General features: G+C 52.6%; 1 protein-coding gene across 24 annotated transcripts in view; it reads left to right on the forward strand.

The window, feature by feature from the left end:
• EHMT1 (euchromatic histone lysine methyltransferase 1) overlaps window positions 1–13,725 on the forward strand; it is a 198,176-nt gene extending 184,451 nt beyond the window's left edge. For all 24 annotated transcript variants that reach the window (XR_011432335.1, XM_023629512.2, XM_070250534.1 and 21 more), the window contains 2 exons: window positions 11,991–12,166; window positions 12,403–13,725. Coding sequence is in view for 23 of the 24 variants with exons in the window: in XM_023629512.2 (XP_023485280.2) it covers window positions 11,991–12,166; window positions 12,403–12,580 (354 nt within the window). In the remaining variant the exon portion in view is untranslated. The remainder of the gene's footprint in view (window positions 1–11,990; window positions 12,167–12,402) is intronic.
• Window positions 13,726–15,521: the final 1,796 nt, after the last annotated feature.

The following is a 15,521-nucleotide window of genomic DNA, read 5'->3' on the forward strand; positions in this document are numbered from 1 at the left end:
GATTTTTTTTTTATCCAATAGGTTTTTGACATTTTTTTCTTTTTGGATTAACTTTATTGAGGTTAATTGACAAACAACAAACTTTTAAGTGTATATTGTTAGTTTTGACAGACCTGTTTACCGGTATAATCACCACAAGCAAGATAGGGAATGGTTCCATCACCCCCAACGTTTCCATCCTATTGGCCATGGAGATGCTTTCTGCCTCCGCAGGTGTTTACCTGCATTGGAGTTTCTGTCGGTGGGGTCAGAGTGCATGCCTCTGTGTCCACCTGGGTGGTGGTGTGTTGGTGGTTCACTCCTGTCTGTTGCCAAGTGGTGACCCACCGATGGCTGTGCCACTCACCTGTCGATAAACCCAGCTGTTGCCATTTTTGCTGTTGCAAAGAAACCTGCTCTGAGTCCACGTAGACTTGTTTTTTGTGGATGTGAGTTTGCACTTCTCTTAGGTAAATTCTGGGAATACAAGTGCTGCCATCTGCTAAGTGTGCGTGTAATAACTTTAAAAGAAACAGCCAGCAGTTTTCAAAGTCTTCGTGCCCTTTACATTGCCACCAGCAGTAAATGAGAATTCCCAACACCGTAATTTTAATTTTAATTCAGTTTAATTTAAATTTAATTTAAATTGATGATTATTGATGGGAGCGTTTTGTCATGTGCTTATTGGTCTCCTTATATCTCCTTTTGTGAGGAAACTTAGAAATCATCGCGTGCTGCCTCCCTGGGCTGGTGCCTTGTGAGTTGCAGAGCCTTCGTGTTCCTTGGCTCAGGCCTCGACAGACTTTGTGTGTTTCCTCCCAGCCTCTGTCCGTCAAGGAACAAAAAAATATTTTTGTTATTTAGTGTGTGTCCTAAGAAATGTTTGTCTACCGCAGGGTTGTGAAGATTGTCTCCATTCTCTAGAGTTTTTGTCTTTAGCTTTCACGTTTAGATCCACGATCTCCTTTGAGCTGACTTTTGTGTCTGGTTTGAGATAAGACTAAAGGTTCACTTTTGTCCATGTGAATCCACACTTGTTCCAGCACTTTGATCTGGTTGCTGATGCTCAAATCTACACCACTCTCTCCTGATTACCATTGATTCAGAGTAAATTTTGAAACCAGGTAATGATGAGTCTTCAGACCCTGTTCTTTTTCAAAACCATTGTAGCTTTTCTGTGGTCTTTGCATTTTCATGTAAATTTCAGAACTGATGTGTCAATGCAAAAAGCGGCTGCTGGGGTTGGGATTGGGGTTGAGTCAAGTCTGTTGATCCATTAGAGGTATTGGCACCTGCATAGCTCTAAGTCTTCTCGTCCTGGTGTCTGTCTGCAGGTCTCCACTGAGTGGGGTCTTCTCGTCCTGGTGTCTGTCCGCAGGTCTCCACTGAATGGGGTCTTCTCGTCCTGGTGTCTGTCCGCAGGTCTCCACTGAGTGGGGTCTTCTCATCCTGGTGTCTGTCTGCAGGTCTCCGCTGAGTGGGGTTAGGTCTGCAGGGCTCTGTAGCTTTCAGTGTATGGATCTTATTCAGATTCCCTTGAATTTTTTCCCAAGTATTTCATGCTTTTGTAAACAGTACTGCTGTTTTGTTTCATTTCCAGCTGTTTGTTGTCAATAAATGGAAACAATTGGTTTTTCCCATATTGACCTTGCTCAATTCACTTATTAATTCTAGTAGCTCTTTTGAAGCTTCTTCACAGTTTTTCTGCACGTGCTGTTGTCTGTGAGTGGGGACCGTCCTGCCCCTTCCTTACCTGTCCGTGTTTGTGCCTGGCTAGGGCCCCGTATTTGGTAGGAGGGCACGCGCTCGCCATGCTCTGTCACCCAGGACGAGTGCTTATCCTTTGACTGTGAAGTGCACCCTGCGCTTGGGCTTTTTATAGGTGCCGTTATGGAAGTGTCCTGGTTTGCTGAGTCTGTTTATCATTAGTTTTTTCAAAATTGGGTTTATTGAGGCATAATTTGCACACAGTAAATCCATGCTTTTATGTGCACAGTTCGTTAGTGCTCTGTTGCTGCACCAGTTACCACAAGCCTGGTGGACGAAGCAGCACCGTCAGCGGCTGAGTCTGCGGCTGCTGCCCACACTCTGGGTGGAGCTCTCTGCTTGGGGCCCCCAGGCCGTCCAGCGTCACCAGGCCGTGCACTGTCTGTACCTCGGAGTTCAGGTTCCCAGGCTGTCTGGCGTTGCCAGGCCGTGTACTGTCTGGACCTGGGACCTGGAGTTCCTGAGGCTCATTGGTGGTGTCCAAACTCAGTTCTCTGCTGTGAGACTGTGGTCCCCGCTTTCTTGCTGGGTGCCAGCCGTGCACTCTCCCAGAGGCCCCATGGTTCCCTGCCTGGGGCCCACCGCATGTCGCTGTACTTCTTGAAGGCCAGCAGGAGAATCTGTGTTGGAGCCTTACTCAGTGTGACGCAGTCACGGGGGTGACACCATGCTCTTTACTGTGTCGTCAGCGAGAAGCACTCACGGGTTGTCCCAGACTGAAGGGCTGGGGTTGTGTTCGAATTCTGCATTCCACTACATGTCAGTATGGACCAGCTCCCTGCCCTGTAGCCCCAAGGGTGCTTCTTGTCCTCTCAGCTTGCGACGCCCGGGTATCTTTCTGACCCTGCAGGGTTGCCTTTCCTGGCACGTCATGTAAGTGGAATCACACAGCATGTAGCCTTTTGTGTCTGGCTTCCTGCCCTCGCGCAGGGACTCTGAGGTTCCTCGAGTTGCTGCATATTTCAGCACAGTTATCCCTTGGTATCTGTGGGAGATTGGTTCCAGGACTCCCTCTAGGTTTCCCAAATCCACAGTGCTCAAGTCCCTTAGTTGGCCCTCCAGATCCGCAGGTTCCACATCTGTGGATTATAACCATAGCACGCACAGACTGGGGTTGGTTGACTCCGTGGGGATGAAGAGCTGACTCTTTGGTGGTTGTTGGGAGTCGTGCTCCATTGTGTGGATGCCCCTTGATTTGCTCATCAGTCCGCAGTTGCCAGGCGCTTGGGCCTGTTTTCAGTTGTTGGCAATTGATAAAGCTGCTGTAAACATTCATGTAACGTTTTGGTGGGCGTGTCTTCATGTTGTTGCTGGGCCACGTGTAAGTGGTCTTCCGCTTTGTGAGGAAGAGCAGTGTCCTGAGGATTTTGCCAGCCGTTCTGGTTGGTTGTGGCAGGAGGGCCAGTCCAGTGCCAGCTGCTCCATGGTGGTGGGAAACAGGATTTCTGGTGCCGGGATATTTCGATGGTCTTTTAAGTGGTCTTTTTTCCCTAGCTTAATTGCTTGATATGTAGAAATATGGTTAGTTTTTTCAACTAACTTTAAACCTGTGACCTTCTAAACTCACTGACTAAATGTGACCTTTTATTTGTGAGCCTTTTGGTCTTCTGTGGATGTAGTTGTGTCATCAACAGATGGCCTCGCTTCCCATCCTTGTAGCCTTTGCTGCTCGTTCTCATACCCCCCTGGCCAGGCCACTGCTGCATGGGGTCAAGGGGGCAGCCGGCTGGCCTGTGCCCATCTTCTACCCTCTGGGAAGCTTCCAGAACCCTGTGCTTACGTGGGGTGCTGGCGCTCAGTTTTCTCGAAGTCCTATCCCTAGTTCACTAGGAGTTTCACGAATTGATGTTAAATTGTGTGTTTTTCTGAATCTGTTGAAGTAACCCTATGATTTTTCTCCTTGTTCTAGTACTGTGGTGAGTAGTCTGACTTCATGTGCCATTGTTCCTGGGTGTGTCATCCCGTGCACATCTTCGCCCTCGAGACTTCATTTGTGGGTGGGTCTGGACCCACCCACACAGCTGCTGTTCCCAGGGCCCTTCCCTGCCGTCTAGCGCCTGCAGTGCGCACCACTGTGGGTCCAGCACTGGCTGCTGCTTCCTTATTTTCATTATGTTTTCCTCATCTCCTCATGTTCTCAATTAGTTTTCGTTCGGGTGCCAAACACTGTATTTGCAAACCTGTTTGAAGAAAGGCGTTGAGGCTTAGGATCCTCGTCCATCAGGGTCACTCCAGTCCATTTGCAGGAACTAAGATGATTCAGAGCTGTGCTGCAGCCCCTGGCCTCTGTTGATTCCATCTGACCTTTACCCTGGTGACCCTTGCGCCTGTGTGACATTTACCCCTGGGTGACCCTGGCCCCTAGCCCTGCAGTGCTGCTAAAAATGTCAGTTTGTCTCTCGGCCACCCTGGGACTCGGCGGGTCCTCATGGAAGTGTGCCCCTGGGGCGGCCCTTGCAGGTGCGTCCTCGTGGAAGTGTGCCCCGCAGCTAAGGAGGCCTCCGAGCTTCAGGCAGACCTGTTTTTTCTGTCTGTGTTTTTTAAAGATGCCCTCAGGCTTCCTGGATGTCCTCAGCAGACCCAGTTGGCGGGTTTCATCAGGGTCTGCGCTGGCCCTGCGTGCTCCTTGTAGCGGGTCAGCTGTGACTCTCGCCAGCGTCCTCTGACTGGGTCAGGCACGGGGTCGCTGCCCGAGGAAGGGGAAGGAAGGAGGTTTCCTGGTTACCCCCAAACCACCCCTGAGCAGTAGTGCTGGCTCTGTCCCACTCAGATGAGTTTCCAGGAACCAAGTCCGAGACAGACCACTCTTCACGCCCCGTGTACCTGCCTGGAGGAGCGGCTTTCTGTGTCCCAGTCCACTCAGACGACGCTTTTGTGGACGAGGCTGTGGACTCCACATCCGTTTGCTCGTTAGCAGGCTCAGCAGGCGTGAGCTGCTCTGTCCGACTGCTGTGCAAGTTTCTCTTTCCCTCAACTGAGCAGCTCCTGGATGCCTGCCAGCCCCCAGCCCAGACGCGGACTCTGTGCTCCTGTCGGGGCTGACCGGCACCAGCCCCCAGCCCCCTCACAGGGCCGTCACGCCAGGGCCCTCCCTTTTCTCATATGCGGTTGCCCGTGGCTGCTCCCTCTGATTCCTTGCCTTCTCGTCTCTCTTCAGCCCAACCCTGCAGGGCTGTGCCCCCCGAGGGGTCCTGCAGCCTTCTTGCTGTTCACTCTGGGCCCTCGGCCCCCCACCTGGAAGCATCTCTTCCTCACTCTGCTCCAGCCACTGCCTGGGCTGGGCATGCAGCTCCCCTTGCCCTCACTCCTGTGGCTTGTTTATTCTGGGCATGGAAGAAGCCACAAATAACCAGAGCTTCTCAGGGTCCACTCCAGCTCAGACCCATGTGTCCCTGAGTGTTGGTGTCTCAAAGTGACCGTATTGTGGGGCCCGTCTGCCCACACCTCGCTCCCTCCCTAACCACCATCTATGGCTTCAGGAAACTTCCTGGCTCTGCCTTCAAAATGTTTCCTGGATCTGACTATCCATCGCCATGCCGCCTGTCCTCTCCCCAGCCTGGACTGTCCCCGAGCTCCAGGTCTGCGCTTGGACCTCCGAGTCTGTCCCTCTCCTTGCTGTTCTGGAACCTTCTGAACATCCACCTGACATGCCTCTGTCCCTGCCTCCTTCAGGCTTTTGCCTGTCTTCCCTGGGTTAACACCCCCTGCCCCTTGGAGTTGTGGCGTGCAGGAGGGTGTTGCAGAGTCGCCGGGCATGGCATGGCTCCCTGCCATCGTACTTTCATCTCAGAACTAGGTGTAGGTGGCATCTCGATCAGAGACACTTGGAAAGAGCAGCACATGCATGTGAAAGGACATGTTTTTAAAGACCTGAGCAGTGTTCATCATGAGAGGGATGCAGCATTCACGTGGAGACGCGTTAGCTGTGACCAGGCTGAGTGGCAGTCGGGTCTGGAGGAGCTGTTTGCTCCAAGAACAGGTGGCCCTCCTGCCCCCTCATTCCTGCACCCTCACCTCTGTAGGGTCTCTGAGCTGGGTGCAGGCAGGTGACCAGAAGCTCAGGACAAACCACATAAGAACGTTCCGGTGTGAAAGCCACTGCGCCTCAAATTCAATCCAGGAGTGGGCGCCCCAGGCAGAGGCCACAGGATGTGCAGGCGGCACGAGAGCCAGGGACCCGTGGGCAGAGGACACCTTTGTGGTCTGCACCCGAGGGGCACCTTGGACCCACAGCTTGTCCCTGGGGACCCGTAGTCTCAGTGTGGGGTGCGTGTCTGGCAGGGTCTGGCAGTCTTCACACGGGACCAGGGCAGGGTGGGGTGCTACCTCCCATTACGGAGCCTCGGCCATCCTTGGTGGTGGGGTCAGCCCCCTGCACAGGCGTCTACAGGACTGAGCGCACTGCTGCCCCTGGCAGGAGGCGTCTCCTCTGAGGAGGTGGCCCCTTCCTGCCTCTCCTCCCCCTCCTTCTTCCTTCACTGTGTCAGGGGTTCTCCTGTGTTCACACGTCAACCTGCCTGCCACTGCACGGTCTCCTGTGCAGCCTCATTTCCTCCTCTCTTCTCTGATGCCCCTTTGGGCTTTCATTTAGTTAAAAAAAAAGAGGGGCCAGCCCTGCTGGCCGAGTGGTTAAGTCCAGCACACTCCACTTCAGTGACCTGGGTTTGGTTCCCAGACACGGATCTACAGCACTCGTCAGCTGTGCTGTGGCAGGGACCCACATATTTTAAAATAGAGGAAGATTGGCACAGATGTAAGTTCAGTGCCAATCTTCCTCAGCAGGAAAAAAAAAAAGTGTTTCACTTCTCTCCACTTCCTCTAGTAAGTGCTTTGTCTTGCCTTTATGGGTAATTTCTTTTTTAATTTATACTTATGAAAATTTTCAAACACATAGAAAAGTAGGAAAAGTCAGTATAGTTGAGACCCTTACCCATCACCTAGATGTAACAATGGTCAGCATCTTGTTTTATTTATCTGTTTTCTTGCTGATATTATGTAAAATTAATTACAAACGAGCTATTTCACCCTTAATTATTTCAGTATGCTCCTCTAAATAATTATATTTCTATCAACAATCACAACATCATTATCACTCTTAACAGGATTGACCACCATCTGACACAGTGTCATTATCACTCAAACAAGATTGACCACCATCTGACACAACGTCATCACCACACAAATGAGATTGACCATCATCTGACACAGCATCATTACCACCCAAATGAGATTGACCACCATCTGACATAGTGTCATTACCTCCCAAACAAGAGTGACCACCATCTGACACAGTGTCATTATGACTGAAACGAGATTGACTATCATCTGACACAAGATCATTATCACACATTGAGATTCACTGTCATCTGACAGTGTCATTATCACCCAAATGAGAGTGACAATCATCAGAAACAATGTCATCATCATACCCAACAAGATTGAACATCATCTGACGTAACATCATTATCACACTTAACAAGATTGACCATCATGTGACATCTAGTTCATATTCACATTTCCCTCGTTTTCCCCAAACATCTTCACTGCTGGTTTGCCTAACCCGGGAGGTGTCAGAGGGAGCAGCTTGCTGTTGATGCTACATCCACACATTTCTTCTCATCGAGAACCATGTTTCTAGCCCCTCAGGTGGACCCTGACTGAGAGACCAGCTGTTGCCCTGCAGAAATCCTGCCGTCTGGATTTGTTGGCATGTTCACTCCTGGGTCACTTCTGTTGCTCTCTTTCCCGATATTTCCTGCAGACTGGGAGTGAGGGTGGAGCCTGGCCACATTCTCCTGGGTGATGCTATTGTGTCCCGTGAGGACCTAGAGGATAGTGTTCCCTGGTCAGCAGTAGGGTGAACCTCGGCTGTTTACCTTCTCCCCCATGTCTGGGCCTCAGTGAGTCGTGTGCTTCATTGGGTGTCGCGTCATGCCTTCCACATTTAGTGATGAATTCTTCTGTATACAAAAAACGTTTCCCACCTGAACACGCCCCTTTGAGTCCCCTGTGGAAAGGCAGGGTGAGTGCCGCGTGGCCACCCCTTTGAGACCCCTGTGGAAAGGCAGGGTGAGTGCCGCGTGGCCGCCCCTTTGAGACCCCTCTGGAAAGGCAGGGTGAGTGCCACGTGGCCACCCCTTTGAGACCCCTGTGGAAAGGCAGGTGAGTGCCGCGTGGCCGCCCCTTTGAGTCCCCTGTGGAAAGGCAGGTGAGTGCCGCGTGGCCGCCCCTTTGAGTCCCCTGTGGAAAGGCAAGGTGAGTGCTGTGTTGCTGCCCTGGGCTTCTCAGGTCTCAGGGTCACTTACTGGTGGTGAAGGACTTCTGGCCTTCATTCCCCTGTCTGTCTTTGTGTTGTTAGAGCTCACAGCATTTGTGATTTTTATAGTCGGTGTTTTGATCCATTATCACCATTCTTCTTTTCTGAAGTTTTTTTAAACTAAGAAAATAAGTTGGGGACCAGCCCTGTGGCACAGCGTTTAAGTTTACACGTTCCACTTCGGTATCCTGGGGTCCGCTGGTTTGAATCCTGGGCACCGACATGGCACCACCTTGCAAGCCATGCTGTGGCAGGCGTCCCACATATAAAGTAGAGGAAGATGGGCACAGATGTTAGGTCAGGGCCAGTCTTCCTCAAAAAAAAAAATTTATTTTTGATTTGCACCTGAGCTAACATCTGTTGCCAGTCTTCCTTTTTTTTTTTCCTTTTCTTCTTCTCCCCAAAGCCCCCCAGTACATAGTTGTATTTACTTTTAGTTGTAGATTCATCTGGTTGTGCTATGTAGGATGCTGCCTCAGCCTGGTCTGATGAGTGATGCCATGTCCGCGCCCAGGATCCGAACCAGTGAGACCCTGGGCTGCCAAAGCGCAGCGCACGAACTTAACCACTCAGCCACGGGGCCGGCCCACCATTCTTCTTTTTGATGCTCAACTGTCCCATCTTTGGTCAGTGGGAGCCCGTTCAGCCCAGCTCTGTGTCCCTGGGCTTCGCTGTGATCCAGCCCCATGAGGTGGTCCCCTCGCTCATCTGGCCCAGGCTCGGCAGCAGCGCTTCTCTAAGGAGTCCCTGCTCCTCACAGTGGAGTGATTTGCACATGCCCACTCAGCATGCGGTTGCCCATGCCATCCGGCTGCCATTGGCTCTGGACTCAGTCTTTTTTTTTTTTCTGGGAAAGATTCACTCTGAGCCAGTATCTGTTGCCAGCTGTCCTCGCTCTCTCTTTTTTTTTTCCTCCCCAAAGCCCCAGTACATAGTTGTGTATAGTTGTAAGTCCTTCCAGCTCGTCTATGTGAGCCGCCACCACAACACAGCTCCTGACCAGACGAGTGGTATGGTTCTGCACTTAGGAACCGAACCCAGGCCACCGAAGTGGAACACGCTAAACTTGAACCACTAGGCCATCAGGACTGGCTCTGGACTCATTCTGGAGAGGACAGGACTCTGGAGTAAAGGGACTTTTTCAAATGTGTTCTTGGTACTGTTTCCAATTCCAATTTATCATTACAGGGTTTTGCCTAACTTTCTTGATTTTATGCTTGTATCTCTTAGATATAAGATATGCTTTTTCTTTTAGATTTATGGTTATATCTCTTAGAGTGAAAAATCTTGGCTCCTAACAACATTAAATAGTTTCATAATAATGTTACTAATATTGCTGCCAACAGCAGACAGCACCACAGCATTGAGCAACTAGACTGTGGCTCTTTGCTCAGAATGTGTCCGCTGAGGACTCCAGACTCTGCTCTGCCATCCTGGAAATGTTGTATCTCTCTGCATTTGTGTGACCAGTTTGATATGCAGTTAGTTCGTTTTGTTTTAGTTCATTTTAAATTCTAGGATTAAAAATTTTTTAATTATTTAAAATATTTACATGCTTTAAAAGTAAAAATTACCTATGAAGATTACACTCAGGAAGACTCCCCTGTCCTCGTTCTCTGTCATCCGTGACCTGCCCCAGGGCACCGTTCGTGGGAAGAGAGGAAGGTCTTTGCGCTTGTCTCATCTGCTTTCGAAAGAAGTCTTCCTGGAGTAGGAGGTGCCCCCGGCCACAGAGCTCGGGGTCACTGCCTCACTCGAGGACGCTGTCTCGCTCTTCCTGGGTGTGGCGTTCAGGGTGAGCTCAGCCTGTGGCTGGACGTCCGCCATCCTCACAGGTCCCTGGGCGCTGCTTGCCCGTCCAGCAGTGGCTGTCACAGCCAGGGAATTTCCATGGAGTCTCCGGTCCATCCTTTCCTCTCATTTCTGGTTCTCGTGGACACCTCCCATTTCACTGAGGCCATCATGTGCTGGCGGCAGGCCTCGTTTCCTTGGTAGGGCTCGCCCCCCTGGCCTTGAGTGCCCACCTGCTGGACAGCATCTGGCTCATCCCTGGCTGGCCTCCGTTGATTCTCTTTCTCTTCAGGATGCGTCCATTTTCCTGGTTCTTTGTGTGTTGTGTGTTTGGATTGTTAACGTGAATGTATGGGACGACTCCAGTGTTTCTCCTCTGTGTGGTCTCCGCTGTTTCATGATCGCCTGAGGTCCTGGCTCCATCCACGTTGTCTCCCCTGGCTCGGGGTCAGGCAGACACTATGGACAGAGTTGGAGCCCCGCTCTCTTCTGCAGCCATGTTACCAGCTGCTCTCTCCTGATTCTGCACACGAAGGTCATCCCTGTGGGTCCTCGGCCCTATGCTCTGTCCACGTGGGCTGGAGGCTGGCCTCAAGGCCGCCAGGCAGTCTTGCCCCTTGCCCAGGCTGAGCTTCCCCCAGAGTTTCCTTGTTACCTGCCAGTGCCTTCCTGTCACGGCTTCTCGTGTCCTTTCCAGTTTCAGAGTTGCCTTTGAGCGTGGGGTTGCCTGCAGATTTAGTTCATCACAGCCAGAGGCAGAGGCCAGAATGTGGCCTCGTGAGGGTTGGGACATCTGCAAGTCTTGGGGCTGCACTAGGAGGCAGGAGTGCTGGTCGGACCTGCTTGCCTTTGGTCTGGTGGGTCTGCCCTGGCGGGGTGCGAAGGATCAGAGATGACCCGCCTTGTCCAGACTAAATCCTTCATGGCAACTCGAGCTCTGAGCATCCTTTGGCCTCCTCAGTGCTTGTAATGACACTACCAGGTGTGGGTGGAGTGACTTCTGGGTGCCCGCCCTGTCCTCTGTGGGATGCACGTCCTGGAAAAGCCATCTGCTGCTCATCGTCCTGGCGTTTCCTCCCAGACCCTGCCTTTGATTTCTGTGGCTGTGTAGCAGGTCGCCACACACTCAGCGTGAGATGGCCCCTCGCGACTCCCCCTTGTAGGGGTCAGACAACCCAGGGCCGGGCTCTCTGCTCAGGGCCCCACAGGCTGATGTCGTGCGCTCCGGGGAGAAGCTGCTTGCTGCTCATTTTGGGGGTTGCGGGACTCAGCACCTTTCAGTCTAGGACGGGTGTCCTGTTTCCTTCCCGCTGCCGCAGGCCGCCGCATCCCTCTGACTTCAGGTCGGCAGCAGCTTGTCACACTCTGGGTCTTTCCAGAGGAAGTTGTGCTTTTAAGTTTTAAAGGCTCTTGTGGTTAGATCAGGACCCGGATAACCTCCCTTCTTACGGTTCGTGCAGGGTCCCTTCTCTGTGTGTCGCAACCACAGGTGTCATGCCAGGGAGGGTCTTGGGCCCTGGTCCTGGCTCCTGTCTGTGCCCGCCCGTCACCAGGATGTCCTAGGATTCGTGCTTCCTGGTTGTAACCATGCTCGGACAGTGCCGCAGACGTTGTTCTCTCAGTCCCCTCGTGAGCGGCCTAGCGGCCCTCAGCTCGAGTGCAGCTTCCTTCCCTCTGTCCATCCTGTCCAGTGTGTCCCGCATCTCCCAGCCCCTCCTGGGACCCTCTTCTCCATCCATCACCAGGCCTCTGAGGAGCGGCACAGCCCCCTTGGCTGCCCGCTGCCCCATGGGCTTCCTGCAGCCCTGCCCCTGTCTCCTGATACTCATGGCCTCAGGGCCCTGGGAGGGGACAGTGCCGTGCACCTGCATTGTTCCTGTTTGTGGTTGTCTTCACCACCTGACTGCAAGCCCCACAAGGGTGCCGTGTCCACTTTGGGCTCCCTCATCCTCGAGCACCCCGGGGAGGGGGTGGAGTGGGCGGTATCTGCCAGCAGCGCACAGCCTGCCCTGCGGGAGCCCCAGGGGTGCGGTGGGGGTGTCAGCGCCCTGCCCTGTCTGGGGACGCAGCTCCGCCTGGTGGGGCTGCATTGCTGTGCTGTCCCCACTGCCTTCAGTGCGTCCTGTCTCGCCTGCAGGACGGGGAGGTGTACTGCATTGATGCACGCTTCTACGGGAACGTCAGCCGCTTCATCAACCACCACTGCGAGCCCAACCTGGTGCCCGTGCGAGTGTTCATGTCACACCAGGACCTGCGCTTCCCCAGGATCGCCTTCTTCAGCACCCGCCTAATCGAGGCTGGGGAGCAGTTGGGGTAGGTGCCATTGTCCCCTCCCGGGCCCAGGCGCTCGTGCGACCTGGTTTTGGGACCAGGGTGAGCACTGCCTTCCGGGTCACACACATGTGCCCCTTGAAATGGGCCTATCCTCATGGTTTTCCCTTTTCTGCAGTCCTGACCTGGAACGTGCAGCTCAGATCGGGCAAGTTTAGCCAGCTCCCGGCAGCACAGCTGAGTTTGGACTCCTGCCCTTAGTTCTGCTCTCTCCCCAGGTTTGACTACGGGGAGCGCTTCTGGGACATCAAAGGCAAGCTGTTCAGCTGCCGGTGTGGCTCCCCCAAGTGCCGGCACTCCAGCACAGCCCTGGCCCAGCGGCAGGCCAGCGCTGCCCAGGTGGCCCAGGAGAACGGCCTGCCTGACACCAGCTCTTCCACCGCTGATCCTCTATGAGACACAGCCCACCATGGGGCGCCGAGGGCTGGATACTGTCCGCACTGCAATTTAGAGAGGAAAAGAGAAGTGCACGTGATGGCGGAGGGTCCTGCTCTGGGGCTAGAGGGTCTGAGCCGAGGCTACGAGGCCTGGCATGGCAGCCTGTGGGCAGGGGCAGGCGGTCCGGACCCCAGGCCTCTGACTGGGAGTAGACACTTTGGAGCACCCTGGGACTCCGCACTGGCGTGACCTTGTGAGTTTCTGATGGTGGTTTTGTTGTTTCCACGTTTCTCGTCTCCCCCCTGCTCTCCGTGGTTCCCACTCCACCACTGGGCTTGTTGGCAGCATCCTGTCGGCCCAGACTCCTCTGTGTGGCACCACGAAAGCCACTGTCACCCGCAAGCTGCTCCGTTAGACCTGCCCGTCCGCAGCCTGTGTGGCTGTGCCCGTTCCCACGCCACGCGGCACCGTCTCCACGGCGATCAGAGAGAAGTGGGGCCAAACCGCCATCACTTTGGAGGAAATGTGGGTTTGCTTTTTAAAGAAATCCTATATCTAGTCCTATGTATCAGACCTCTAATGTGCTTCTTTTTGAGGAAGCAGTTTGGTGGGTGCAGGAGGGCCACGGCCCACGGAGGACCCCGCACCAGCCCCGCCAGTGCAGCGACACTGGCACCTTCTGTCGATTTTTAAGCCACATGCTATGATGATGAATAAACTGATTTATTTTCTACCATTATTGAACATTAGGACAAACAGAAAATAAAAAACACAAAACACAGACAACGGTGCTGATTCTGGTGTGGTTTCTACTCACCATGTGAAATAAATATCAACTGTATAAAGAGAACAAAGTGATTTTAGAATAAAATGCAGGAGAACACTTTTTTAAATGTTAGTCTTGTAGTGAATAAATTTGCCATCACCTTTTGTGTGACGGCCTGGCAGGTCATATCCTTCTTTTTGGCATATACTTTTTTAAATACTGTAATTAGTGCAGTAACAGTGGGGTTTTTTTTGTGCGACTCTTCTAAAACATTCATAATGCAGTCATGTTTATTTTTTTCTGTTAAAATGTTTTTGACAGTTTTAAGAGCAGTCTTTTGGCTCAGACCATTTCTTGTTCTGTTTTCAATGAAATCAATAAAAAAAAGTACTTTAAATGAGGTTTTTTTATTATGATATCATGTTTCAAGTGGTTTCTGCAAAACGCCTACGTTTCCTGTGGGGCACAGTGCTCATGGGCTCACACGCGGCCCTGGGAACTAGTGGGCCCGGCCCAGCCCTGTGCCCCAAGTCTGAGCAAGGGGACCTGGAAGCACACACACACCCCAGACTTGTCCTTGAAGAGAGACCTGCACCCTCCCCAGGCAGGCATCAGGAGAGCCTTGCGTGTTGGCACGTGTGTGTGTGTATCCATGTGCGTGCACATATCTGTTATGTGTGTCTGCATGTCTCTCTGCATGCATGTTGGTTATGTGTGCATGTCTGTGTATGTGCATGCACATGTCTGTTGTGTCTGTGCACCTGTCTGTTATGCATGTGCATGCCTGTACGTGTGCATGCATGTGTCTATTATGTGTGTGCATGCCTGGGTACATGTGTGTGCGTGAATGTACATGCACATGTCTTTTATGTGTGTGCATGTCTGGATGTGTGCGCACGTATCTGTTATGTGTGTGCATGCATGTGCGTGCATGTCTGTCCATGTGCGTGCACATATCAAGTTTGTGTGTCTGTACGTTTGCATTTGTGTGCACGTGTCTATTATGTCTGCATGTGTCTGTATGTGTGCATGCATGTGTCTGTTATGTGTGTGTCCATGTACATGCACGTCTATTATGTGTGTGTATCTGTTGACATGCATGTGTGTGCACGTCTATTAGGTGTGCATGTCTGTGGACATGTGCATGTGTGTCTGTGCATGTGCGTGCATGTCTGTGTGTGTACATGTGCATGCGTCTGTGTATGCATGTGCATGCATGTCTGTTATGCGTGTGTCTGTACGTGTGCATGCATGTCTCTGTGTCCATGTGTGCATGTTTATCATGTGTGTGCATGTCTATGTATGTGTGCATGTGTATGTGTGTGCACCTGTCTCTTATGTGCATGCATGTATGTCTGTGGCCAGCGCCAGGCGTCGTTCTGGAGGCTGATGGGGTATCACCAGGTTAGGCCCCAGAATCCCAGTCATATATGCGTTTGCATTCAGTGGAGCTGGTGACAGCAAAGCTGGCACCCTTTCTGTTTTTTCATACACAGAAGTTATTCAATTAGATGTTTTCAGACGTTTATCCAGGGCGGTAACGACTCTCCTGCGCTTTGTAAGAGCCTCGCTTCCATGGGCCCTTCTAGCTGTGTCGCGCCAGGCAGGTGCCCCAGGTGCTGTTGTGCGCAGCCTCAGGGACTGAGTGGGACGGGCACCAGGATCCTACAGAAAGGCAACACCCTTTCTTCCAGGAGGACTGTGGCTCGGCCCTCAGGCTGGTCGCCTTCCTCTTCTGTGTGATTCCAGGACCATGAGGAGGGGCTGTACCGGCAGGAGGGTCCAGCCTGGCCTGGGCTGGGGCTTAGGAGGGTTTAGGGCTGTGGGCAACCTCATCCCGGAGACAGTGGGTGGGGTGGCAGAGGTCACCTGGAACTTGGATTTCAGGCCCTGTGATCCCACCAGCCCTGTGTGGCCCCTCCTTCACAGCCCACATGGGCTCTGAGCTCATTGCCTTGAGGTCATTTGCATTTGGTGGTCTGCCTGTTCTGCCCTGGGCACTGGGTTGGGTGCTGGGTGTACAAACTGGTATCCATTGGACCCAGTCTAGTCGCAAACCTTTAGGGTGTTGGGGAGGGAGTAGGACAAGGGAGCTCCCTACTGAGCACCATCATGCCAAGTTCCAGCTGCTTAAAATGAGCCCCTGCAGGGTCTGGCTTTCAGGAGCCTGATGTCAGTGCCAGGCTGCTGTGT

This window comes from Equus caballus, chromosome 25 (genome assembly GCF_041296265.1).
Source record: "Equus caballus isolate H_3958 breed thoroughbred chromosome 25, TB-T2T, whole genome shotgun sequence".
NCBI classification, from domain to species: domain Eukaryota; kingdom Metazoa; phylum Chordata; class Mammalia; order Perissodactyla; family Equidae; genus Equus; species Equus caballus.